The sequence below is a fragment of the Juglans microcarpa x Juglans regia genome, chromosome 7D (assembly GCF_004785595.1).
Source record: "Juglans microcarpa x Juglans regia isolate MS1-56 chromosome 7D, Jm3101_v1.0, whole genome shotgun sequence".
Taxonomy (NCBI): Eukaryota; Viridiplantae; Streptophyta; class Magnoliopsida; order Fagales; family Juglandaceae; genus Juglans; species Juglans microcarpa x Juglans regia.
Window position 1 is genome coordinate 25,273 of NC_054606.1, and position 25,873 is coordinate 51,145.

At 37.0% G+C, this 25,873-nt stretch overlaps 1 protein-coding gene across 1 annotated transcript in view; it reads left to right on the top strand.

Moving 5' to 3' along the window:
* The first annotated feature begins 2,020 nt into the window (after positions 1-2,020).
* Positions 2,021-25,873, top strand: part of LOC121240104 (callose synthase 2) — a 34,911-nt gene continuing 11,058 nt past the window's right edge. Inside the window, exons 1-21 of the mRNA XM_041137582.1 lie at positions 2,021-2,268; positions 2,864-3,091; positions 3,700-3,800; positions 5,374-5,495; positions 5,584-5,677; positions 6,175-6,285; positions 6,380-6,496; positions 6,579-6,671; positions 6,763-6,854; positions 7,030-7,156; positions 7,637-7,774; positions 7,882-7,958; positions 8,037-8,130; positions 10,291-10,413; positions 10,498-10,615; positions 12,282-12,616; positions 12,824-12,876; positions 12,966-13,026; positions 14,308-14,389; positions 14,464-14,513; positions 25,145-25,231. Coding sequence (XP_040993516.1) covers positions 2,908-3,091; positions 3,700-3,800; positions 5,374-5,495; positions 5,584-5,677; positions 6,175-6,285; positions 6,380-6,496; positions 6,579-6,671; positions 6,763-6,854; positions 7,030-7,156; positions 7,637-7,774; positions 7,882-7,958; positions 8,037-8,130; positions 10,291-10,413; positions 10,498-10,615; positions 12,282-12,616; positions 12,824-12,876; positions 12,966-13,026; positions 14,308-14,389; positions 14,464-14,513; positions 25,145-25,231 — 2,259 coding nt within the window. The 5' untranslated portion in view covers positions 2,021-2,268; positions 2,864-2,907. The remainder of the gene's footprint in view (positions 2,269-2,863; positions 3,092-3,699; positions 3,801-5,373; positions 5,496-5,583; positions 5,678-6,174; positions 6,286-6,379; positions 6,497-6,578; positions 6,672-6,762; positions 6,855-7,029; positions 7,157-7,636; positions 7,775-7,881; positions 7,959-8,036; positions 8,131-10,290; positions 10,414-10,497; positions 10,616-12,281; positions 12,617-12,823; positions 12,877-12,965; positions 13,027-14,307; positions 14,390-14,463; positions 14,514-25,144; positions 25,232-25,873) is intronic.

A 25,873-nucleotide genomic window follows, 5' to 3' on the forward strand; every position in this document is an offset into this window, starting at 1 on the left:
AAAGAGATCCATGTGTCGATGTTAAAAGCTCTTGGGCATGTGAAACCTTGCTTCAGTGGGTTTGTGATATTAATTTATACTTTGATTCTAATAAACTTCCTACATGCTATGCCATATTGTGGATCTTCTCTTACCTTCATTAGGTTTCCCAAAGCTTTTCCTATGCTTGTTGCGTAATCGAAAGTACTGGTTTAGGAGAGTAGGCAGTGCGGTATCGATTCTTGAAAATGCAAAACCAGTATATACTAATTCGGTCTCAAAATTTGTCCAAAACCAAATCAAACCGGACCCGTTACACCCCTAGTGACTGTGGCTTCGATATTACCTCCAGTAAACTCTCAGGGGTCATTACAATCGGAACCGATAGTAGTTTTAAGCAGAAAGGTGTGATCTCTCAATAATAGGCCAGTTATAGAGCTGCTAGTGCAGTGGCAAGGGTAAGGAAAATACGACGCAACTTGGACGGGCTACTATAAGCTCAAAAATGCCTTCTCACACCTTATGGCCAAGGTGTTTTAAGAGGGGGCACTATTACACTCCCCATCATCGATGGAGGCTACTAGGGCGCCGTCAAAGAAGGAGGAACCTAGGGTTGGGAGGAAGGAGATTGAACTGATGACCTAACCAAAACTGAAGTGTTGGTCGGGAGTTAAGTGGTCATAGGCTCGTGGGCTTTCATATGGTTTATTTGGTCTTAATAGAATAAAGAGTTCTTTTATTTTGTAGTTATTGTAAAGGCCCAGACCCATATTAAGTAAGTTCGGCTAGTAGGCCTTTATGGATATCTGTCTTTTGTCCGGGTGCCTAGCACAATAATCTTTCCTTTACTTCATAGTGTTTGTTACAGCATTTAGTTCAGTGTAGTGGGAATCATTCCCTTATGCAAAACCAATACAAGTTACAACAGATTTCTCTTCACAATTTCTCACCCTTTTTCTTTTCTCTTGGAGGTGCTCAGCTCCCTCTCGAAGTGAGACTGTTAAACTTATTCCCATCAATCCACAGTCGTGTAACAAATTTTAATATTATTATTATTTTAAAATTTAAACAAATTAAATTTAAAAAAATCGATTGGATGAAATGAATTAAAATAAACTGAGATGAGTAAAAAATTACTCTTTTATCTATACCGGATCTAAGAACATTTTAGAACATCTGAGAGTAATTAGCTGAATGCTGAAAAGCTTCCCTCTTTTCACACCGAGTCTAAGCGTTCTGATCTATAGTTGGTTGTGGTGGCCTTGTTCCTTTTGCGAAATCGACTCTTTCTCGTGCAACCAGTAGTAATCTTCGACCCGTCCCAAAAAAAAGAATGTTGGAACAAAAAATGCTATTCGAAAATGCAAAAAGAAATCAAAAGACCGATTCCCAGAAAATGCAAAGCCCGATTGCTCATCAACAAAGTACAAAAATGATGGGTCTGTTGAGTCGGTTCTTCCCTCTCAGCCGAAGCACAAATGACGGGTCTGTCTGCGATTGGTTTGGCCGAGGAAGAACGGTTCTTTGCCGATAAGGGGTATGGAGGCTACTTCGATGGGTTCTAAGCTTTGTGAGAGAAGGTATTCAAGTTCACAATTTTATTCCACGTTATCTGGCGTGCGGGGCTTTAAAAGAATATTATTAAATTATTATTATTGTTTTAAAATTTAAAAAAATTGAATTATTTTTTATATTTTATATAAAAATTTAATTTTTTTTAATAATTAATTAAAATGAAATGAAAAAAGATTTTATATCCAAATCCCATGACTTGGCTCTCCTGATTGGGTTCAAAACCAGGAAACAGAGCAGTTGACTTCATACAAGTCTCGCTTCCGAGTCTTATTTGGCAACTGTTACCGTTGCTCTCGTACTTCCCTTGTAGACGCCACTCATAAAGCATTCACCAACTGCTCTTGCTCTGTGTTTCTGTATCTCTGTCAGTGTCAATGTATTTGTTTATACGTAAGTTTCAACCACCCCCCCCCCCCCCCCCCCCCCCCCCCTCTTTCCTTATTTATACCAGTATTTTATTATTGACGAGTGATTGCATGTTTGAAACTATTAACACGGAAGTATCAGCCTGGACAATCGTTAAACTTTTCTGGTCCTCTTTCTTGTTGACTACCCAGAAGCACAGTTCGTAAGAGCTTTTTTTTTTTTTCCCTTGTTTTTATGGTTGTTGATGGAAGGTGGAGGTGCTTTGTGTACTCGTGGGCACTGGGAAAACAAAATCCTCAACCCTTTTTGAGACGAGACTGACAGAAGAACATATATGGCTTTGTCGAGGTATGACAAATAAGGCGTCATAATTTCTTTGTTTCCTGTTGTTTTGCTTCCTGTGTCAGCTCAGCAACTACATGGGGGTCTGGTTTGGGGCAGAAAGATTTTTTTTTTTCTAATCTTCACTCAGTTTTAGGGTCTTCAGTTTCTAATTCTAACTTTTGTTCATGTACAAAAGTGTTTTTTTGTATATAAAAAAGTCAAGATTTTTATTTCACAAGATTTTTTTTATATCTAAGTTAATTATCAATTACATCTTAGAGACAGAGTGATGCATCTCTCCAAGATACTGGGTCCTAAACCATGTGTGTATGTCTCATAGACACATGTCTCTATAAGGTTATGCATGGCATTCATCAAGAATAATTTGCTTCTTCTGTCTGCTGATCAGCATCTACATGCGGTTCTTTTCTCTATTACACTATTTTTTTTCTCGTCCATTTTAAAATTTCTTTTTGTTGTTTTAACATCTTAAACTTTGGGAAAAAAAGTCAACTATTGAGTTATGCTTAGTTGGGTGAGGTTTTTGAAAATTTTCAGAAGCTAAATTTGGATTTATTTTCCATATTTTTTCTTGAGAATGTTTCGTTGGGTTTGACAGGTGGACAGGGTAGCTTGAGTTGATAATTCTTTTGTGGTTTAGAGATGGCGTATAGAAGGGGGTCCAATCAGCAACCGCCAAGGCGAATTTTACGGACTCAGACTGCCGGGAATTTAGGAGAGCCGACTTTGGATAGTGAGGTGGTGCCTTCTTCATTGGTTGAGATTGCTCCAATTCTCCGTGTGGCTAATGAAGTCGAGGCTAGCAACGCAAGAGTTGCTTATCTCTGTAAGTTGTAGTGTTTTTTTTTTTCAAATTAGTTTGCATCGATATGTGCATGTATGCTTGGAGTATTTATTTAACATATATTACAAAGTATCCTCTTCGATACGCTAGAATTTTAAAAGCCACTTGGATTTAATGTATCTTCGACTATGTTGATTTTAACTCGATTTGATTTGCTTGGCCAGCTGTATATAATGTTCCTGCAATGATTGAGTGGCACCAGCATAATATTTAAATTTCCCTAGAAAAATCCTTCAATGAATGCACCTTTTTGTTTCCTGAAAATGTTTCTAAAGATGGGATGCGATAGGTATTTCATATGCTGGAGGCTCTGGTTAATGTCTTCTAGTCAATATAATAATTGGTTAGTTCATAGTGTTACAATGTTAGTGAATTATAAGTAAAAAAATGGTTCTGTTTCTTAAACTATTCACATTATTTGGTTTTGTCTATTCTAATATGATATCTCTGTCTTACTTTAAAAAAAATGATATATATGTCCTGACAGAATTTATCATGGCACATATCTCTGAATGAATGCCATGCAATGTTTTCTGAACACTGATACGTTTTTGTACTCAAATGCATATTAATTTCAATGCTGGACTTAGGCCGGTTTTATGCCTTTGAAAAAGCTCACAAACTAGATCCCACATCCAGTGGACGAGGTGTTCGCCAATTTAAAACTGCACTTCTTCAACGGCTAGAAAGGGTAAGCTTATATATTGCTTGCTTATGTGATTTCTTCCTAGTATGCGATGTTTTTTAAGGATCCCTGTGAAAGGACCGGAGGTCTGATAAAGAAGATTCAAATACCAATTATTATTTGCTACTCTCATTTTTCTTTCTTGCTTCCCTGGATTAATTAGTTATTCCATTCTAGCAAATACAGAAATACAAGAACTGCCAGCATGAAAACTCCAACTCTAGTAGATGGTAACTAGTGGGGAAACCCTACAAAGGGTAAATCTGGAATCCTTTCCTTTCAAGGAGTTCATGGCCCAATAAGTCCTTATCCCAATCTTGTATCTGTCTTTTCACGAAACGGGCTAGTCCATATAGTCTGCCAAGCACACCTAGTGAAAGAGCACCCATAAATAAGTGAATTATGTGTTACCGCTGATTCCATGCAAAAAATGCAGAGTCTCCCTTATAACCCCAGTTAACTTGCTGATCCCTGGTTAATAGTCCATTCCTGTTCGCAATGCAGTTTATAAAGGGTTTTTTGGAATAGAGTTTATATACCCACCAACTTCCACAAAGAAACAAAACACCAAGTGTTCCAAGTGCTTTGCAGTTGCTCTATATCAATATTTAAGATCACCAGAGGGCAGACAACTAACTGAGCCTCCAGTACTCAAAACAACTTTATGTAGTCTGGACTGAATAGACTCCAAGTCCTTAGTCTAAGCTGGGTGCTAATAAGGGTTTCCATTCTGAAGTACAACAAAAACTGTTGCTGTCATGCTACTTCCAGAATTATACATAACTCTGTGGCCATTTCTCAAATGCAGTGAGAGTTTCAGAAACTAATCGTAGACTGGGGCAAGGAATGGAAGTTAAAAAATGCTTGAAAAACACATAAAATGTTTTAAGGAGATTACAGGAATTGTGATTTTCCTGGAAAGAACAGTTACTTTAAAGTCCATTAGTTTGATTTTTTTTATAAAAAGGCGGTAGCCTGTAATTTTATTAATAATCCCTCTCTTGTGACGGAGGAAAACTGTGATTACTTTCTATCACCTTGGGCGGTTACATCATAAGTCAATGAATAAATGTCCATGAGTGAATTCTTGCAGCTATCTTGTGAACAAGTGGTTGAGAATGGTTGAGAGTCTTGAAGATTCAACCTCCATAATTATCTCCTTGGAAGCTTCCCTTCTTTAAACTGTAAAGTAGACAACAATGGGACTTAATCATCTGATCTCCCTGTGAAATGGACCTAACCTTTACTAGCGTTTGCTGTCAGACCATACAACATTTATCATTGCTTAGTGGTCTCAGTGCATGATTTGCTATTATCAAATCATTTATTTCTTTTTTTATGATTTGGATTTAGATATTTTGAATTTCTGATGTCCTTTAATTGGTTTCTAATAATATTTTGTGTTATTTTCTATTCCTTCTTTTTGAAAGAAAATAGTTTGCGTGACCTTGAAAATATTTTTATGACTGTTTCAATCTGTCAATATTTTTCTTGGCTTTAATGCCCTAGCAAATTTTTATCAATGGCCTCCCATTTGGAATTTGGCAGAAATATTAGTTCATATTTTTTACTATTTCAGGAAAATGAAACGACATTTGCAGGAAAAGCAAAGAGTGATGCTAGTGTAATGCAGAACTTTTACCAACATTACTACAAAAAGTATATTCAAGCGTTGCAGAATGCTGCTGATAAACATGATCGGTTGGTTCTCTAAGAGAATTGATGTTAATTGAGCTTTCTCTTTTCCATTATATTTTATCTTATATTAAGCTTTATGTCCCTAACTCAGCGCCCAACTTACAAAAGCATATCAAACTGCTGCTGTCCTATTTGAGGTTTTGAGGGCTGTGAACCAGACAGAGGAAGTTGAAATGGCCGATGAGGTGAAACTGAAACCATTTGACATCTTTCTGAAGCATACGATCTCTTAACCAAATTGTTATTATGCTTGCTGATAATATATTTAAAACTCTCTGCTGCAGTAGCTGTCTTATATATGACGATGTAATAATTATTATGGAAAAATACACTTTGCACCATCAAACTACCAAGGGTTTTGCACTTTTCAACCCAAAATACCAAAATTTGACACACTCAAACTAACAAAAAAGTGATGCTTTCCATCCTTCATTAATATCTGATGATCAAAATTGTGTCATATCACCTATTTTTCTTTCATATCAACGGTCATAATTCAATTGGGGGTGCAGAGTATCAGTTTTTGGTACTTTGAGGGTGCAATGTGTCAATTATGATAGTTTGGGGTGCGAAGTATAGGACTCCTGATAGTTTGAGGGTGCAAAGTGTACTTTCCCCCTATTATTTCTTTCTTCTATTTTTTTGGTGATTGGATAATATTTCTTTCAAATTTTCATTGTAGATTTTGGAAGCTCACACCAAAGTTGAGGAGAAAAAACAGTTATATGTGCCTTATAATATTCTTCCTCTTGATCCAGATAGTCAAAATCAGGCTATTATGAGATATCCGGAGGTTTGTTGCAGTGTTCTTGTGTGGAATTCTTGATAGTCCTTAATTTTTGCATTTGATTGTTTGTGAATTCTCTTTTTCTTTTTTCTTTTTTCAGATTCAAGTTAGTGTTTCTGCACTTCGCAACACCAGGGGTTTGCCATGGCCAAAGGACCACCAGAAGAAAGTAAATGAAGACATGCTAGACTGGCTTCAGGCCATGTTTGGTTTTCAGGTGACTTACCAGATTGTTTGATGTCCATTACTAGGTTTTTCGAGCTTAATCAGCAGACTAGGTTCCAATTATTTACATACAGAAGGATAGTGTTGCAAATCAAAGGGAGCATTTGATTCTGTTGCTTGCAAATGTGCACGTTCGAGAATCCACAAAGACTGATCAGCAACCCAAGGTCTTATCTTCTTAGATATATCTGGCTTAAGTTTCATCTTTTTGAGTGTTGTTTTTTCTACTATAACATATGGTAATTGTTTCCCCTTTAGCTGGATGATCGTGCTCTGACAGAAGTAATGAAGAAACTTTTCAAGAATTACAAGAAGTGGTGCAAGTTTTTGGATCGCAAAAGTAGCCTTTGGTGAGTTAAGTGGTTCAGGTTTTGCCGTGTTCTTTTGCTGTAGTTGGTACTTGGGAGAAAGTGTTTTTTTTTTTTTTTTCAACTTGTGCATTTCATAGTTTCCTTGTTGCTAGTTGATGCTAACTGTCAGGCACTTTTAATTACTATCATACCCTGTGACTACTTTAATTGGCAGGTTACCAACAATTCAACAGGAAGTGCAGCAACGAAAATTACTATACATGTGTTTATATCTGCTTATATGGGGAGAAGCTGCGAACTTGAGATTCATGCCTGAATGCCTTTGCTACATTTATCATCATGTATGTGTAGTTCAAACCCACCATGAGATTACAACGTTAGTTGGAAAGAAATAAATTTTTCTTTTTCTATTTTGGGGGTGCTGATCATAAGGGAGAGGGAGGAAAAGGATTTTTAAGAAACATTTATATTCAAAGGGAATTATATTGATTTTTATAAATTCTTGCCACTATAAACTGAATAATACAAATAACATCTTTCTAAATTTACTTATTGATGTGATTTAGTGGATTATTGAAAATGTAAAACTTATGATGTCAGGCGCTGCTTGTTTTGTTCCTATTTTCCATTTAATGATGTTTATTGTAGGAGAGTTTGAAAAGAGGTTAGTCAGGGAGGATATTTCTTACTTACTATTATTCACTATTGTGTTTTGAATCCAATTCAAAATAGCTGAGTTTAAGCTATATAGACACTTACAGTTATTCACTTTGTGTAGTGCAATCCTTAGTTATTCACTTTCTGTGCTGCTATCCTTATAGATGGCATTTGAGTTGTATGGGATGCTGGCACGAAGTATTAGTCCAATGACTGGTGAACCTGTAAGGCCAGCCTATGGTGGTGATGATGAGGCCTTTCTAAATAAAGTAGTAACCCCAATATACCAGACAATAGCAAAGGTGTTTTTTTGTTTGTTTTTTTTTTTCCTGCATGTCTCGCTGGGTCCATAAAATTTCTTGTTATTGATAATTGTTGTTTGAATCCCCATTTCTTTTTTGTCTTCAAGGAAGCTAAAAGGGGCAAAGGAGGAAAATCTATGCATTCTCAGTGGAGAAATTATGATGATTTAAATGAATACTTCTGGTACTATGCATTGTTGTATATATGCATTTCCATACGTACTGAATGTAGGTAATAAAAATTCAGTTGGTTTGACTGCAGGTCAGCTGATTGTTTTCGATTAGGTTGGCCTATGCGTGCTGATGCTGATTTCTTTTGCCTGCATCGAGAACAACCTCGGGTTAACAAAAATGACGTATGCTTTAATTTTTAATTTTATGTTGCTTGGTTTGCTAGTCTTGTTTATGTTTCCAAGTGTGGAACATAAAATTTGACTCATGCTTCAAATTTTGTTTGCAATATTTGCCCCTGAACTATGGCTTACAGTGATCCATTACTTGAACATATCGATATACTGCCTAGTTCAAATAAGCTTTAGCATGCTCTGACCAGGGCAATAGTTAGATTCATAGTAAACACCTAGAAATTTCCTCACCTTCTCAGTTCTCTGCTCCTCTCTTTCTCAGCAAAGCTTATTGATGAGAGGCTCTTATCGAGATGTGCTGTAGCTTGGGTGCTGCAGCATGTAATTCTTAATATTAAGGGCTGTCTTCAAGGGAAGGTGGTAGGAGTTAGGTAAAGGAAGATCCGGTGAAGAAAAACATTAATGTTGGTGTAAATAGGAAGGGGGTGGTGAAACACCAAAAAATAAAGGCTAGGCCACTTGAATGAAAGGTATAAAGGAGATATTGAATCTGAGGTGAGAGAGAGAGAGAAGCCACTTGCATCCCTAGGTTTTTAAATAGGGCTTAAGAGTAATTGGGAAACCAAAGTGCTGAACCTTAAGAGTGAATGGAGTTCAGTAAAGCACGCGACATTATTTAATTAGTCTTATCAGTAGCACACCACCAAAGACTAATAATAAAACCCCAGCGAACAGACAATAATTAGATTAGCTTGGACGACGAAATAAAAAAGAAAGGGCTTTAAGAATTAAGAGCAATAAAAAAAAAAGAGAGAAAAGAGGGATTCACATGGCTTATTAGGCTCTTTTTAATACAAGTATGGTGTAAGTAACGGTCGAAGAATTTTCTGGACTCCCAAAATGAATTACAGGACAATAAGAAGAAAGAGGAAGGTAAGACAGAACTACCATAGAAGGAAGGAAGGAAGAAAGATAAGGATTAGAAGTTTAACAGAAGGAAAGAAGAGTATGAGATTGAGAGAAGGAAACCAAAGGAAGAGAATGAGATTGAGAAAAGTTATTTGGGCCTTTTGCAAAGCCTCTGTTAATCAAATCTACTTGACTCTCAATCCATTGCTAACTGCGTACTCTTTGCACCAGGATATGTTGAATTGGAACCTATGAGCCAAATTATCATGCCCATCAGTAGACACCCAAAGTAATCTAGACGTTATCTATTATAAATAATACTTGAAATTTAATTGCAACCATACTTTGTGATAAACATGTTTTGTTTTGACAGTCTAACAGTCACGTAAATTTATAACTGAAATTTCTGTGATACTCCTGACATTTCTCATATCCTTATACAATCTTTTGTTTGAGCCCCATCCATTTTATTTTGAATTTTCACCAGACATCTACAAGTGAAACAAAAATGGACAGAACAGGAAATAGAGCACCATTACCTTCCACATGATTTGAAAAAGGCAGAGTAGATTTACAAATTCTAGTTGTACCCTACAATAAACTTGCTCGTAAAGGAGAGGGAATTATTTTCGTTAGATAGCTATGGAGGATGTGAATGTAGCAAGTATCCTGTATGAATGTACCGATAGACTATTTCTGTAGAGAAGTATGAACATTATGTCCTTGATCCTTTTGACAAGAGCAGTCATGCTTTACAACTAGTGCTTTCTGGTAGTAGTGCTAGTATAGATATTATTAACAGCTATTACTTTTGTGGCTATAACCTTTGTTGTGACCGATAGATTTATATGTAGCTATTTATGTATTTGTATTTTTACATGATCTTTTCTGTTTTCCTAAATGCCTGGACTACTGTAATTGTTGTACTTGATCAATGATACAAATCTTTCAAACACAATTTTCTGGTCGTCCACTTCTTTCTTGATCTAACTGACTCCATTTTAGTGTCGACATGCATTTAAGACCATAAACTGCTGGGCTATGTAACTTCACTCAATGACTGACATCACATAGCTAATATGTAGCACTCCGGAATTGTCATTTTTTTTCATAACAACACTTTAACCATCTCTGTTGTAAAATCTGTTCCCTTTCTGTAGATGAACTAATACCCTATCCTTGAAGTTGGAAAAGCAGAGTTTTGTACAACTACATTTCGTTTGTAAAACAAACTTCTGATTTATTACAATATAAACTTAACACTCCTAATCTTGTCAAACTGTGGAAATTCTTAATATTCAGGATGATAAACCTTATACTGGGGATCGATGGATTGGGAAAACCAACTTTGTCGAAATACGCTCATTTTGGCATATCTTTAAAAGTTTTGATAGAATGTGGAGCTTTTATATTTTGTGTTTACAGGTAATCTCCCTACTTTTGCTATCATTGTGTTCCTCTATCTTAAGCCCATATATGAACAATCTTCTAATATTCTGTCCAATTTAGTCAATGATCATCATTGCTTCAAATGGGTCGGGAAAATTAAGTTCCATGTTTGAGGGTGATGTTTTCAAGAAGGTGTTGAGTGTCTTCATAACTGCTGCAATATTGAAGCTTGCACAAGGTAGATAAAACCTGCTGAACTGATTATGTTGGTTCACTCTTTCTAGTCTATTGGCTGTTGAGAAAGTTGCTGTTTTTTTTTTTTTTTTTTTTTTTTTTTTTTTTTTTTTTTTTTTTCTTCTTCTTTCTCATTCGTACTTATAATCATTCTCTGTTTTTCAACTTTATAGATGATGGCTAAATGATTTTATTTGAAAAATTCCAACTTTATTTCACATTTTTGCTGGAAATTAGGTGCTTTTGGATAACAAGCCCCAACTGCTCTACTTAATTTTAACTTAACATGTTCACTGGAATTGCATTAGGATCATGACAGGCTAGGGTTGTGAACCAATTTGATTTACAATGCTTGAATGATGATCTGTGATTTTTGGATTCTTTGGTCTGAAAATTGGTATGCCAGACACTCAAGGACACAACACCCATGTCCAACAATACTATCAAAGCTATAAAGAAATGTCACCTGCATTTTATGCTGAAAAATATGATTTTTTTTTTTAATTTAATGATGAGGAATCCCAGATCCTTCAAACACAACATGACAGGTTAAACCCTGGACTCGTGTAACGTGCCCGCATCTCATCGGTGGAACCCGCATCTCATCGGCTTTCCACCGATGAGATGTGGCCCTTAGAAATTGTTTGCACCCAAGGATTTGAGATAACCCTGAGGAGCATACCCTAAAGACCAAGGTCCTTATCACTTGAGCGAACCCTTTAGGGTTGAGAAGTATGAGGGTGTTAAACATTGTCATTTTATAACTTGTTTCACAATCTGTAGCTTTTTAGCATGAAAACAAACGCTTAAATTAATACCTTACATACTCATGCACATATAGAGCCATCTCCACATGGTCAGGCTTTTGGGATTTTCTACTTATCAAAAAAGAATTTTGGGAATGACAAAGTCCGACACCCCTTCCTAATTTTGAATGAGATGATCCTTGCCTGTGTCCAAGCCAATAAGCTAATCCAATTCATCTCGAAAGAACAGAAGATGTATAGTAATTATTAGATTTTCATATGTATACTGTAGAAAAATATTTTGGAGTTACTTATATATGAAAAAAACTACTTGGTTGTTTTAATGAAGCATGTACAAAAAAATAATTTGTTTTAGTATCAGTATCTCTCCACCTATTCCATGACTGAGGTATAATGATGTAAAAAATATTCTGCTGAAATGCAGCATTGGTGGATCTACCAAAGGATGTAACATGTGGCAAAAGCTAGTAATGGAACCAATGATGAAGAAGTCAAAATTGTATAAAAAGATATAAAAATATATAAGCTTATTAGGACCAAAAGGGAGTAGTGAATTGATAAACCTAAATCTTGAGGTAGTAACATTCATTAGGGGAATGAGCTGAAGCCTGAAGAAAAATTAAATGTAGTCGATTGTTGCACAGCATTGGCTTTATTTTATTTAAAATCTTCCAGATCATTTTCCAGATACATGTCTTGGTTTTTCTGTTCTCATTGGCCTAGTTTGTTTCAGTTTTGCAAAAGCTCATTTAGGCATTTCATTATGATTTAGTGATGTGGAGAGCCTTACAGTATCGTCCACATACAGCTTCAATTATTACTATCACAGTTTTCATTAAAACTTATTTTCGCACTTAATTCTTACTATTATTTTGTTTCAATTTTTTTTCGAGAATATCGCAGCTGTCCTTGATATAATCCTGAGCTGGCAAGCAAGGCAGAGCATGTCGATATATGTCCGGTTAAGATATATTTTGAAGGCTGTTTCTGCTGCAACATGGGTCGTAGTTTTACCTGTAACTTATGCCTATAGTTGGAAGAACCCTCCTGGGTTTGCACAGACCATCAAGAGTTGGTTTGGAAATAGCCCAAGTTCACCTTCTTTGTTCATTTTGGCCATCCTCATTTACTTATCTCCAAACATGCTTGCAATAGTGTTGTTTCTGTTCCCTTTCATTCGCCGGTTTCTTGAAAGATCAAACCATAAGATTGTGATGCTTTTGATGTGGTGGTCGCAGGTATGCAGATGCATGTTTTTGGACTTTTCCATTGATACTTGTGATTGTTTCTGACAATGTGTTACTTTTTTACATGCCCAAGGATATCGTACTTGAAACTGATTTTTAGCTAATTACTTGATTATTATTATTATTCTGTAAAGTATCTCTCAAAAATTATATTTTTCTTTCTTTCTCTTTTCTTTAAAGTCTTTTGCTATATTGTAGCCTCGGCTCTATGTTGGAAGGGCAATGCAAGAGAGCTCAATTTCTCTTATCAAGTAAGACAACAAACTTGGATTATCAGGTCAGCATGGATTCGATGAGATTAACCAATGCCTCTATTATCTTCTAATTGCTCTAATCTTAGGTACACTATATTTTGGGTTCTCCTGATTATATCAAAATTGGCATTCAGTTACTACATAGAGGTATTTCACTTATCCTTGGTATTACTGTACCGTTATCCAATGATATGAGGAATGGGAGAAAAGCTACTACCATGACTTTATATTCATCTAGATACTTGCATAACACTATTTGAAACTTTAAGAAGTACAGGGGAATTCTTAGTAACATGAAACAATAACTTTTACGTTGGATAAGCTAAATAGCTGACAATTGGAGTGTGATGGAGAACTATTGAGCGCTCTTATCAGATGATATACTTGTGGAGTGGGAGAAGAGTTATACCATTGACAAGTATTGTGTGTAACATACCACTTATTGTGTGGTTCATTAAATTCATTAGAAATGTTAAATACCAATACTTTTTTATGTAAACTGATGTGGTGGGCTTTCACACCAACGGTATGTTTAGTGTATTCATGGGAGAAATAGAGTTACTGAGTTATCCTATTTACAAGCCTGGTGTGTATAACATCACTTATTGTGGTACCCATTATATTCATAAAATTTTTCAAAATACCAATAATTTTTTATGTAAGCTTATGCATTAGGCTTCTACATCAGTGGTGTGTTTAGTATGCACATAAATAGATTTGCAAATAGATTTATTCATGAAGAAATAATGTTGCCATATATAATGACATGTCAAAGTATTTCAGTAACATATGTTTTCAAAACTATGTAACAGCCTAGAGTGAACAAAAGGTAGTCAAACTATTTCAGCAACATCTGTTTCAAAACTATATAACGTCTTTAGAGTGAACAAAAGCTATTGAGTATTTTAAGATAACAAGTTGCTAATGAACATGCTTGTCATACAAATGGATTTTTCCAGTGTCCATAGGTGATTGAACACGTATAATACCGAACTCTGAACATTTGACAGTATTGATATGATTTACTGCAAGACTTCCAGTGGTCAAATAATTCAAATATAGTGATTCAATGTTGGATCTATGATGCAGAATATGTTTTGATTAATATTGCTTTTACTCCCTCTGTGAAGTCAGAAAATAACCAACTCTAACAAGATAAGTCATACAATAATCTAACTTCTACCTAAGAGATAAAAGTTTAGTTTATCTAGTAAAATAACATTACTATCTAACAGATATAAAATTAGTGCATTCACATACCTCTGATCTCAAGAACACTTTTTACTCAATTCAATGACTTATGTAATGAAAATTGTCAATATATTCATTCTGTACATTGTGGTCTAGTTATGGAACGTTGAAAATCCGTATCTAAGACTTCTGGTGTCAAGTAATGGGTAAATCCAGCCAAAATATTCATCTTTGCAGATTAAGCCTCTTGTTGATCCAACCAAACTTATCATGCAAGTTTCTGTAAGAAAATTTCAGTGGCATGAATTCTTCCCTCAAGGTACTAATAGCTGGATGCATGTTTAATATTACATTGTGGAAATAGATTGTGATGTCATCAGTTGTTGTTTGCAGCCAAGAACAACATCGGCGTTGTGATGGCACTTTGGGCTCCTATAATTATTGTATGTTTTTGTTTTTTCCAGTGTCATATCCGTCCCATTAATTGTTTCACTCTGTTCATTGTATGCTAAATTTCTATTTTTTTTTTTTATAGATAATCAATAAATTTTATTCATAGAAGTAGGCAAAAGTCAAAACCCAACTACACATGGAATATACATGAGAATAACCTAATTAGAGTTTACAATCGAAAGTAGAACATCATGGACATTTAGCCCATTATAGACAATAGACCCCGCCCATAACAATCCAATTCTAGTGGGAAAATCATCCCATGTGGTCTTGGCCACCCCGCAGTGTAAGAACAAATGATTTTCCATTTCACCATTCTTCTTACACATACAACACCGGTCCAAAACCATTGCCCGACGTTTTCTTAAATTATCTATGGTGATGATCTTTTCCAGAGATGTTGTCCATACGAAAAAAGCTGTTTTTGAAGGAGCTTTCATATACCATATACTCTTCCATGGGAATGTGGTCATTCCAGGACTCTTTAGAACTTGGTAAAACGATCTGACCGTGAATTTTCCTTTCTTGGAGGGGCTCCAACTCATCTTATCTATGTTACCCTTTGTTATGCTTATAAAATACAATGCCTCATAGAACTTTGTGATAGTCTCCATCTACCAATCTTGGGCGTTGCCCTAAGGAATTCTACATTTCATTGAGGGGAGCCACTAGAAAGGACCAAGAGATCGGATACCGCTGCATCATTTTCTCATGTGATCTCAAAAATGGCAGGGAAGGTGTCTTGGAGCCTATGTTCACCCCACCATTTGTCATACCAAAATCTGACACGAGAACCGTCATCCACCACAATATATTCTTGTATTCAGAAGATCTCCCAATGTCTCCTAAAATATTTTCACAAACACACCCCATATGTGCCAGTGCTACATACCTCATTCGAGCACCATCCTCTCCAAGCCTTCCCAAATTGTGAATCTATAACGAACTTCCTTAGAGCCCCCCCTTTCGTTTTGGTACCTCCACAACAATTTACCCAACAGGGCTTGGGTGAATTTCATCAAGTATCTCCAAACCACCCTCAGAAATTGGGGTACATACAAGTGAAATTTGAACTCTTCCCTCCACAAATAGTCCCGTTGTAGCTTCTCTATATGGTTGGCAACCTTTGTGGGGAGTGGGAGCAAGGATAGAAAATAGGTGAGTAAGTTAGAAAGAGTGCTTTTAATCAGAGCGAGCCTACCACATCTAGACAAATACAACCTCTTCCAAGAAGCCAATCTGCACTCCACCTTTTCAACCACGCCATTTCAAAGCCTCTCTAATTTAAAAGGAGCACTCAATGGTAAGCCAAGATACTTCAAAAGTAAAGAGGATACCTTACATCCCAATAGAGAGGCTAAATTCTCCTCGTCGGGGATAGCTCCCACCGGCACCAATTCAGACTTTGAGAGATTAAGGGGAGGTTTTGACAGTGAATTGAGATGAGATGAGATGAGATGAGATGAAATGTTAAAGTTGAATAAAATATTATTAGAATATTATTTTTTAATATATATATATTTTTTTGGATTTGAAAAAGTTAAATTATTTATTGTATTTTGTGTGAGAATTTGAGAAAATTGTAATGATTAGATGAGATGAGTTTAGATGTTCTCTCAATCCAAATAAGGCCCAACTCTCAAGCCTAAGACAACTTCAAAGCTAAGAAGTAGAGCCCTCAAAGATTGGATATGCCTGACATTTGCTCCACAGAAGATAAAAGAATTGTCAGCAAAAAGTAGGTGAGAAATATCCATGGAACCATAAACTCCATTCCCTATCGGAAAACCATAGAGAAAGCCGCATTCCACAAGACTCAAAATCATCTTACTAAGAGTTTCCATGACGAATAAAAAAGTAAAGGAGAGAGAGGATCTCCTTGTCTCAAACCACGGGAGGAGTCAAAGAAACCCATCGGAGAGTCATTCACCAAAGTAGAGAATCGAACTGTAGAGATGCAAAACTCTACCCATTTCTGTCATTTCTCCCCAAAGCCACATCTTGCAAGTAAATAAAGTAGGAACTTTTAATGACGTGATCATAGGTTTTCTCCATGTCTAATTTGCAAAGTAACCCGGGTTCTCTAGGTTTGAGTCATCCATCCAAAACTTCATTTGCAATTAAGACTGAATCTAGGATTTGTCTCCCTTTGACATAGGCGCTTTGTGGCTTCGAAATTACCTTTTTCCATCACCGTACTCAATCTATTAGCTAACACTTTAGAAAGGATCTTGTAAACCCTATTAACAAGGCTAATGGGGTGATAGTCTCTAATGTCCATAGACCCGATCTTTTTAGGAAAGTAGCATTAAGGCTTTTTTCAAAGCTGGCATTAGGATGAAAACCTTGAAAGACCCGCATAAGTAGAGCTGAACAAATGAGTCGTGCAGCCGACCCGACCCGATTTATCTACCCAACCCGATTCTATTTAACTGTTCCGAAATGCAAAAAGGATGAAGAATTCCGCTTCCGCTTTTTCCATATGAAAAGGGTACGGTATCGATCATTACTCGTTATCTGAACTTTCAACCATCCAAAAACGCTTTGAAGGCCATTTGCCTTCTCTCTTAATCTCTGACATACAAGTTTAAAACCTCTGAGGTGCATGTGGGCCCCGCATGTCCAAAAAGCATGTGTCATTATAATTTAATACCCTTTATCCCGACTGGCCCAAAAACAAGAGTTTATAATTTATTGTAAAATTAAATACGTGCTCCCTTATGTTACCTTATACCTGTCTAGGGGTATGTATCTCCCCAAGGTTTCAATTGTTCTCACAAATAAAATAAGATGAGATGAATTTAGTTGAGATTAAAATTAAAAGTTAAATAAAATATTGTTACAATATATTTTTTTAATATTATTTTTGTTTTAAAATTTGAAAAAATTGAATTATTTATTTTATTATATGTGAATTTGAGAAAATTGTAATGATTAGATGAGATGAGAATAGATGAGTTGAAAGGAATTGAGAAAATAAACGAGAACTTAGTATGTCTTCAGCCACTCTTCTTATTTTTCTTATTATTATTACTTTTTTTTTAATCTGATATCTAACTTTTAAGTGATTTCTTAATCTTTATATTGATTTTGTTTCTTGTATTCAAATTTTTTGTATAGAATGCTGATCAAATTTTTTTAGATTATAACCACACCACATACACACACAAAAAAAAAAAAAAAAAAATGGGGTCAGAGTACCTGTTTTCCGGCAACGTTTTCGGGTCAGCTTACCGGTTAATCGGTCAAGTGACCAAACGGAATTCTACAATGTCTGGTCGGGTCGGAAATGTGTGTTTTTGGGGCAGGTCATGTGAACAATCCTACGCATAAGGTCGCCTTTGATCACTTCCCAACAAGCTTGGAAGAAACTCATGGTAAAACCGTTAGGGCCTGGAGCCTTGGCACTAGCCATGCCACAGACTACTTTATCCACTTCATCCTCCTCAAAAGGCCTCTCTAGCCACCCTGTGTGCTGATGATCTAATGCTGAAAAAGTCAAACCATCCACTTTCGATCGCCAAGTGTGTTGTTCAGATAGGAGATGTTGATAATACTGCGCGATGTGATTCTTGATGACTAATTGATCCAAGGGCACTGCACCGTCTACCATCAACATATCAATAGTTTTATTTCTCCTATGAGAATTAGCCCCCCTATGGAAGAACTCCATGCACTTATCTCCCTCCTTGAGCCATAGCGCTCTTGATTTTTGTCGTCAAGAGATCTCCTCCAGCAATGTTACCTTTGCAAGTTCAGTGGCTACCTAGCTCTTGCGGGTTCTCTCATATTCAGAAAGAGTTCTTGCCTCCTCTCCCTCCAGCCCCTGTAGCTTCTCCAGAAGAGTGCCTCTGTTGCATCACGTTGCCAAAATCTTGTTCATTCTATTGCTTCAGATCCTGTTTTAGCACTTTCAGCTTTCTTGCCATTATGGAGCTCGGAGAGCCTTGGAAATTGTAAGAAGACCACTATTGTCTAACCCTGTCTACAAAATTGTCAGATTTAAGTCACATATTCTCAAATTTAAAATACATTTTATTCCCTTGAATGCCTCAACTATCTAGGATGATGGGGAAGTGATCAGAGCATAACCTGGATAATCTCTTTTGAGTTATGTCTGTATAATGTAACTTCTAATTAGAAGTTAACAAAAACCTACCAATCCTTGACCAAGATGAGAATTCTCGATTGTTGGACCAAGTAAACGTACCTCTAGTTAATGGAATATCCATAAGCTCTTGGTTTGAAATGAAATCAAAAAACACCCTCATGGCGGGAGTGATGTGGGACGCACCCGACTTTCACTTGGGCAACGAGTTACATTGAAGTCACCCCCTATGCAGCTTGGTAACTCCCACCAACTAAGAAGTCCCACTATTTCTTCCCACAATGACCCTCTCTCCAAATCAACATTAGGGCCATGAATTCCAGTGAATGTCCACTGGAAACCGTCTTCTACATTCATAAAAGAGCAAGCCATAGTGAACTCACCCACACATTCCTCCACCCGTTCCACCACCCTTTTATCAAACATAATTAGAACACCATCGGATGTGCCTTTTGATGGCAAGTTTGACCACCATATATGTTAACCTCTTCATAAACTCCGAACTAATTCCCTTCAGATGAATTCCAATTTGGTCTCCTGTAAACAAAATATATCACCCTTCCATTGATGAAGTAAGTTTATGACTTGGAGCGTTTATTATACTCATTCAGCCCCCTTATATTCCATGATATTATTTTTGGCTTCATAAAGCAACTATCTTGACCCTCCCCTTGAGACGCCCTTGGTTAGAGCTCTTCTCCCCACCTTCCTTTCATGGACCACGTTCGCTTGAGTTATCTTTCTCTTTTTTTAGCCGAGTTAAGGGATCATATTTGGATTGTGCATATCCAACCTCAATAGCTGTGAGTAATGCCATAAATTCATCTTCAAAACCCTCACATAACATGTAATCCCTGCATAATGCTTAATCTACATAGCTTTTTAAATGACCCAATCTGATACACTGGGGTGAAATGAGTTTAAAGGAATAGGTTCTTCCCTTCCTTTATTAGGCTAAAATAAAACCAGAGTTCCATCTGTTTCATCCTCCCCCACTAAATCCGCCCTCCCAGATTCGTTAGACAGCTCTTTTTCTGCTACTGTGACTTTTTCCGACGTCGGAACAGTGACCTGCATGACGTGGTCGTCGGTTGTCGACACTGAAGTCACCGGTGCAACTTTCTGTGGCATCCCACAGTGTTCAAGACCTCCCAGCAACAGATCCATCCCCTCATCTACAGGCATCTCAGAATGGAGTAGGGTTTCCGACGTCGGGATGTCACTATCGTTGTAGTGATGGCGGGGGACGACCAAGAAACCTCCGGCTCACAAGTCTATGCCACCCTAGAGCACGGTGGCCCTCCCGATGGTTCGTAGTGTCGCGTCGACAGCCCTATTGGTGTAAACTCCTTAGTCACAGTTGTTGCCAGCACAGGTTCTCCATCGTAGATGTTGCTGGAAACTTGCCTACACGTTGCTGGAGCAACAAACCGTGGTCTGTAACTCCCTGGTCCTGGATGGGTCAGAGAGTTCATTCTTGTCACTTAAAATCATATCTCACCATATAAATATAAGCCCCAAATTCTCAATTACACATAGATCTCAATGTTTTAAACCAACTATTCCAAAATAATTAACTAAAAACACTATAAAGTCTTAATATAAATGTCAACCTCTCAACGTACCACGTCATTAGAACATGAAAAATTTACTGAATAACATTCTCCAATAACCATGGCCTCCTTTTGTGCTTAATCCACTATACTTAAATAATCTCGCCCATACTCCATAATTTTGATCATCAACTGTAATATTCAAATCATCTGAAAAATATTATGGAGATAAGGGGTGAGTTATCAACAACTCAGTAAGCAGTGAACATATACTAGTACATAAACATGAGCATTTACAGAGTTCAGAATGCAGAAAAAAATATTTTTACTTTCAGAATGCAGAAATCAAAACATATTATAAAAAATATCAGAGTGAGAGTTCAGAAATATTCTTATTCAAAAGTATCATTTGGCATAACATAACTGAGTATCATCATTATCATCATATCAGAGTATCATATCAGAACAGAGATCATGTTTAACCCCCATGGTAGGGTTTTGCATCTGCGGATAGTCAAACAGATCATAAATCACTTTGTCACCAAATGATGTGCATTCAAACAGAAGCCACTACTATAACTCGTGGCAAGGCCGTATACCACTATTATCACCCATGACGGGGTTGTATACCACTATTATCACCAGTGGCAGGACTGTATACCACTACTATTACCAGTGGCAGGGCCTTATACCACTACTATTACTTGTGGCAGTACCTTATACCACTACTATTACTCGTGGTTGGGTCATATACCACTATTATCACCTGTGGCGGGGCCTTAATGGAACAGAACAAAAACAGAACCATATACAGAATTAGAAAGTCATGTCAAAAGTTTTTTAGATGCCACATCATATCAAAACAGAGTATTCGATAGATTCATATCATTTTCACATAATCAAAAACAAATTCAGAGCATCTTCATTTAATCTTGCAAAAGTTTTCAGATTTATTATTCACTCATTTTGCACAGTTTAGAAAAAAAATGCCAAAATAAGCTCATAATTTTCCCACAACAGTCAATTTGTTTTATGCAAAGTCTAGCACCCCGCTTATCTAAACTTTTTTAACTTCTCTTAATTTTCTCACAACAGTATCATGGAGTATCAAACATCACCTATAAAATAGTCACGCAACTTCTGTAAATTTCCAATTGAACATGTACTTCGTAATTAAAATCTGAGATATTAAAAATATATATTTTCCTAATGTCTAAAATCCTTGAAACCCTTAAATATCGTCACTCTATAAATAATTGATTCCCATGTAATTTCTCCAAACAATTACCGATTAAATCCTAATATCATATTAACCCCATAATTTGACCTTCTAATATTTTCCATTCAAACCCGTGTCCTTTGACCCCAGAAAAATATCCATATTAAATTCATATATTCACCCGTGGCCTATAAACATGCGAAGCTTCATAGAAACCAAAAGGCGCAGTTATGGTGCAACCAATGGATGAATGTCCGACTCCTACCCTCTGTGTGTGTCCAGCACATGATCTTCTAATATTGTGTCAGCACTAAAATCAAAATAGAGAGAGGACAACATGAGAGGAAGGTGAGGTGTTGTGAGAGAGAGAGAGAGAGAGAGAGAGAGAGAGGGCCATACCGACATGGGTAACCGAGGGGGTGGAGATTGTTCGCGGTGGTGCAACCTTGGGTAGAGGAGCTGAGCATGGCATTGGTGGTGGTCGAGTGGTCGCAGGTGGTTTCCTCCCGATTTGGCTTTCTAGCCTGCAACGTGGGGCGGCATTCAGAGAGGTTGAGCGTGGGAGGGAGGATCACAGTGGCTGAGTGGGGCGTTGATCTTCACCTGTGGTACACAACAGCTTCAACGTCTATCAATTTAGGGTGCAGCCGTGCATGGTGGAGGGCTAAGCAAGAAAACTTTGCTCTGTTTTTCTTTCTTAAAAACAGAGGCTTCCGTGTTGTGGGTGTAGGAATGCTATGGGTGTGGAAGACATGTGGCGGTGAAGGTTTTCTTTCAGTGGTTTTCTGCTTGGCTTGGTCGTGGTCCTCACTCTGTGCACCGGTGGTCTGGTGCAGTGGACTAGCTACGGTGCTCGTTGGTTTCCAATCGTGTGGTTTTGGGCGGCACGTGGTTGTAGTGTAGAGATGTCTCTGTGAAGCAACCATGCGTGGCTGTGCAAGGAGGTGTTGGGAGGCTGTGAAACTCACAAAAAATAGAGACGTCTGCGTTGGGGGAAAAGAGAAATAAAAACGTGGGAGAGAGCGACAAGGAGGAGCAACTGTCAGGTGGGTGTGGGGTGATGGGCAGTTGAACAAAATATGTTGTGCAAGGAAAATCAAGGGAGGAAGAACGTGAGAAGGTGAGTTGCGGCTTGCTGTGTGATCACTATATTAGGTAGGGAAAATCTTCTGTGGGGTTATGCGTGAAAACGTGCCTTTACGTGTATATTTATAGGTAGTTGAAAACCCTGATGAAAGAGGAAATTCTGTGTGCATGCTTTTTACGTGGAATTGAAAATCACAATTGGGCTTAAGCCTTGGGCCACTTGCATGGGTTTTTGGTCCTTTGGGCTTCCTATAAATTTAGCCCATTAATACCATCTCAACGATAATTTACTAAACCTTAATGGGTCTTAAAATAATTTTTTTTAATCTCGGGCCGAATTAAAATCCCAGCTAACTCAAAAATTATAGCTCGCGGGCTTATACAAATTCGTCCAATAAATCTCAAATAAGGTTTCTGAAATATTAGCCAATTAAACGTAATTTATGCTCAAAAATTCCATTTACCACCAAAATAAATTTTGGGCTTGTGATTTGGTGCTAGGCCTAGGTGTTACATTGTCGGTGTTGTACCAGCATTGTTGCTGGGCTGGGATTGGACATAGAGCCCTTTTAAAAAATAGGCTCAGTTTTAGCCTCCATTTCATTATGGTTGGGCTAGTTAAATGCGTCCGGCCCAGACCCACCTTCTTTTTACCGTTAAGGCCCTCGTTTGGTTGCACAAATAAGCTGAAATGAGAAATATATGAATAGTAGTGAAATGGTTTGAGTTAAGATTTTTATGGAGCTTTGAGAAATGGAAGAAAAAAAAATTGAATAAAAAATTATAAAGTTAAAAGATGGTTAAAATATAATTTTTGTTCTGGGGTTTGAAAAAGTTGAATTGTTTTGGGTCATGCTAGCAAGCCGCCTAGCGTTTACCGCTGGGCGTACCGCTAGTTTTAAATTTTTTATTCTTTTTGTTTTGATTTTATTTTAAGTATTTTTTTTAACATTCTTAATTATTAAAAATAAAATAAAAAAGAACACAATTTCATTAATACTCACTTCTTTAATCATTAAGTAAAAAATAAAAATTAAAAAATTAAAATGCATGAGCGGTAAGATTGAGCGGTAAGTTTGAGAGGCTCCACTAGCATTTTTCAATTGTTTTTTGTGTTTTGTTTGAAAGTTTGAGAAAATTGTAATGATTAGGTAATGACTAGATGAAAAAGTTCAAAATTTGAAAATTTGAAATTGAAAAATGTTTGTGTTTGAATAGTGTTCGGATGTTGAGATGAGATCGTTTGAAAGTAGTGTGAAACCAAACTGGATCTAATTCTTTTTCCTTTATAGGGTCTAAAGGATTTAGGCCCATTCCAGACCAACCCATTGCTGACCACCTTTAGAGATACCCGAATGTTGTAGGCCTTGGCCAAGACCCAAGCTCATATCCAATTTACTTATGAGTTCTTCTACTACATTTTTCAGTAGAAGAATAAAGTTTGTGAATAGTAGTAAGATAGTTTGTAAATAGTAGTGAGATAGTTTGAATTGAGTATTTTTTGGGTTTTGGGAAGGAGAGAAAAAGTTGAATAAAAAATATTATAAAGTTAAAATATTGTAATAATATAGTTTTATAATATTATTTTTGTTTGGGGATTTGAAAAAGTTGGAATTGTTTTTTATTTTTTATTTGAAAGTTTGAAAAAAGTTGTAATGATTAGTTTGAAAATTTTGTATTTGACTTATGTTTGGGAATAAAATGAGATGAAATGAAATGAGATCATATGAGAATTTTGCGTCTCATCTAAGGCCCCCAAACCTGCCAGCTAATTCATCTTTCAAACAAAAAAGGGACCTCAACTCTACACTTTCTGCTGCGCCACCATAGTACAGATCTCCACCTCCTGTTTCTGGTATAGTGCCTCAACCAACCTTTTCTGCAGCAGTGGTGCTCTCTGCATGTCCCTTTTTGTCCTTTTCTTTTAGCTATAGCACCGAGAGATGACCCATACCACCCACCCGTTTCCCTGTGCCACCCATTGCAGCCTCTGCATAAGACTGAACCTGCTTCCCCATCTCCTTCCCCTTATCTGTCGTTCTGTCCAGTTTTGGAGCCAACACTAGTGTCTTGTTTGCCGGGATAGGCATGGACAGAACGTGTTTCATCTCCATGGAAAGGCTCTTCCACCCTGTTCCTTCCATGCCTGCCAGGATCGCTAGAAGACCACGCCGCCCACTACCACCATAGTCTGTAGCTTCTAAAAATCGTCCAAAATCGTTAGAACGCCTGTGAGCAAAGAGTGCCTTGGCACCATCGCGATACGTCTTGCAAAACTCTTTTTTTCCCTCCGAGAATGAGCATTCTTCCACTGTATTTGCAAGCCAATCAGTGCTGGCAAAGCTGAGGACCAACTCCATAATAAACTTTCTATTTTTCTCAGCGAGACGAAGATAATGTCCCCCCTCCAATGAAAGAACAAAAACTTTTGTCTCTATTAGTAAATGTTTAATCAAGCCCATTGTCACTGCTGAATAACTCAAAAAATAGCTACAGAAAATTATTTCCAGCAATGGTCACTGGAACAGATCACCCATGGTGACAGTGAAGGAGAAAAAGTATACGGAGAGAAAACATGAAAAGGAAGGAAAAAGTGTAACTTCAACAAATATATTCAGATTTGGTAAATTTCTAATTGAAGCAGCTTTTTCTCAGGTCTACTTTATGGATACTCAGATTTGGTATGCTATCTTCTCCACAATTTTTGGCGGTATCAATGGTGCATTTCTTCGTCTTGGAGAGGTTGGTGGGGCTCCTTTCTTTAGTTCCCATTTATCTTGGTAGACTACACCCTCAAATGGCTTGATGAGAATATGGTTTCAAGGATAATATGAGCATTACACAGTTCACACAGCAGCTATCACCACTGATGGGATTTAATCTGTATATTTTGTTCAGCAGTTAAAACTGAATTTATGTTGGCAGCGACATAAATTGATAGAAAGATATGTACCAACAAGCTATCATATGGAGAACAGCTTAGATGTAGCTGTATCACTAATAGTTGGTGCTTAAAGTGAGGGTGCATCACAGAGGGTGTAAAATTAAACTTATTGTGGTGTCTTGTGAGGGTATGCAATCCTAATATGATCCAAGGCATGTAGAAAACTACATTTTTCTATGTATATTTGTCAAACCTTCTACTCTTGTATTTCTCATGATCTTCTGCCTTTAGAGTAGATTGGAATGGTCTATTGCTTGAATAATGTCACTGTTCCATTGTTGGCATGAATGCATGGGTAAGATACTCCTTTTTCTGCGAGGCAATACAATTCCATGATAAGCACATATATTGTTGCATGAATTCCGTACATATGCATATAAGTTGCTGGTTGATTCCAATCTTCTGTAGGACCCTGACAAGACCAGATAAGCTCTTATACA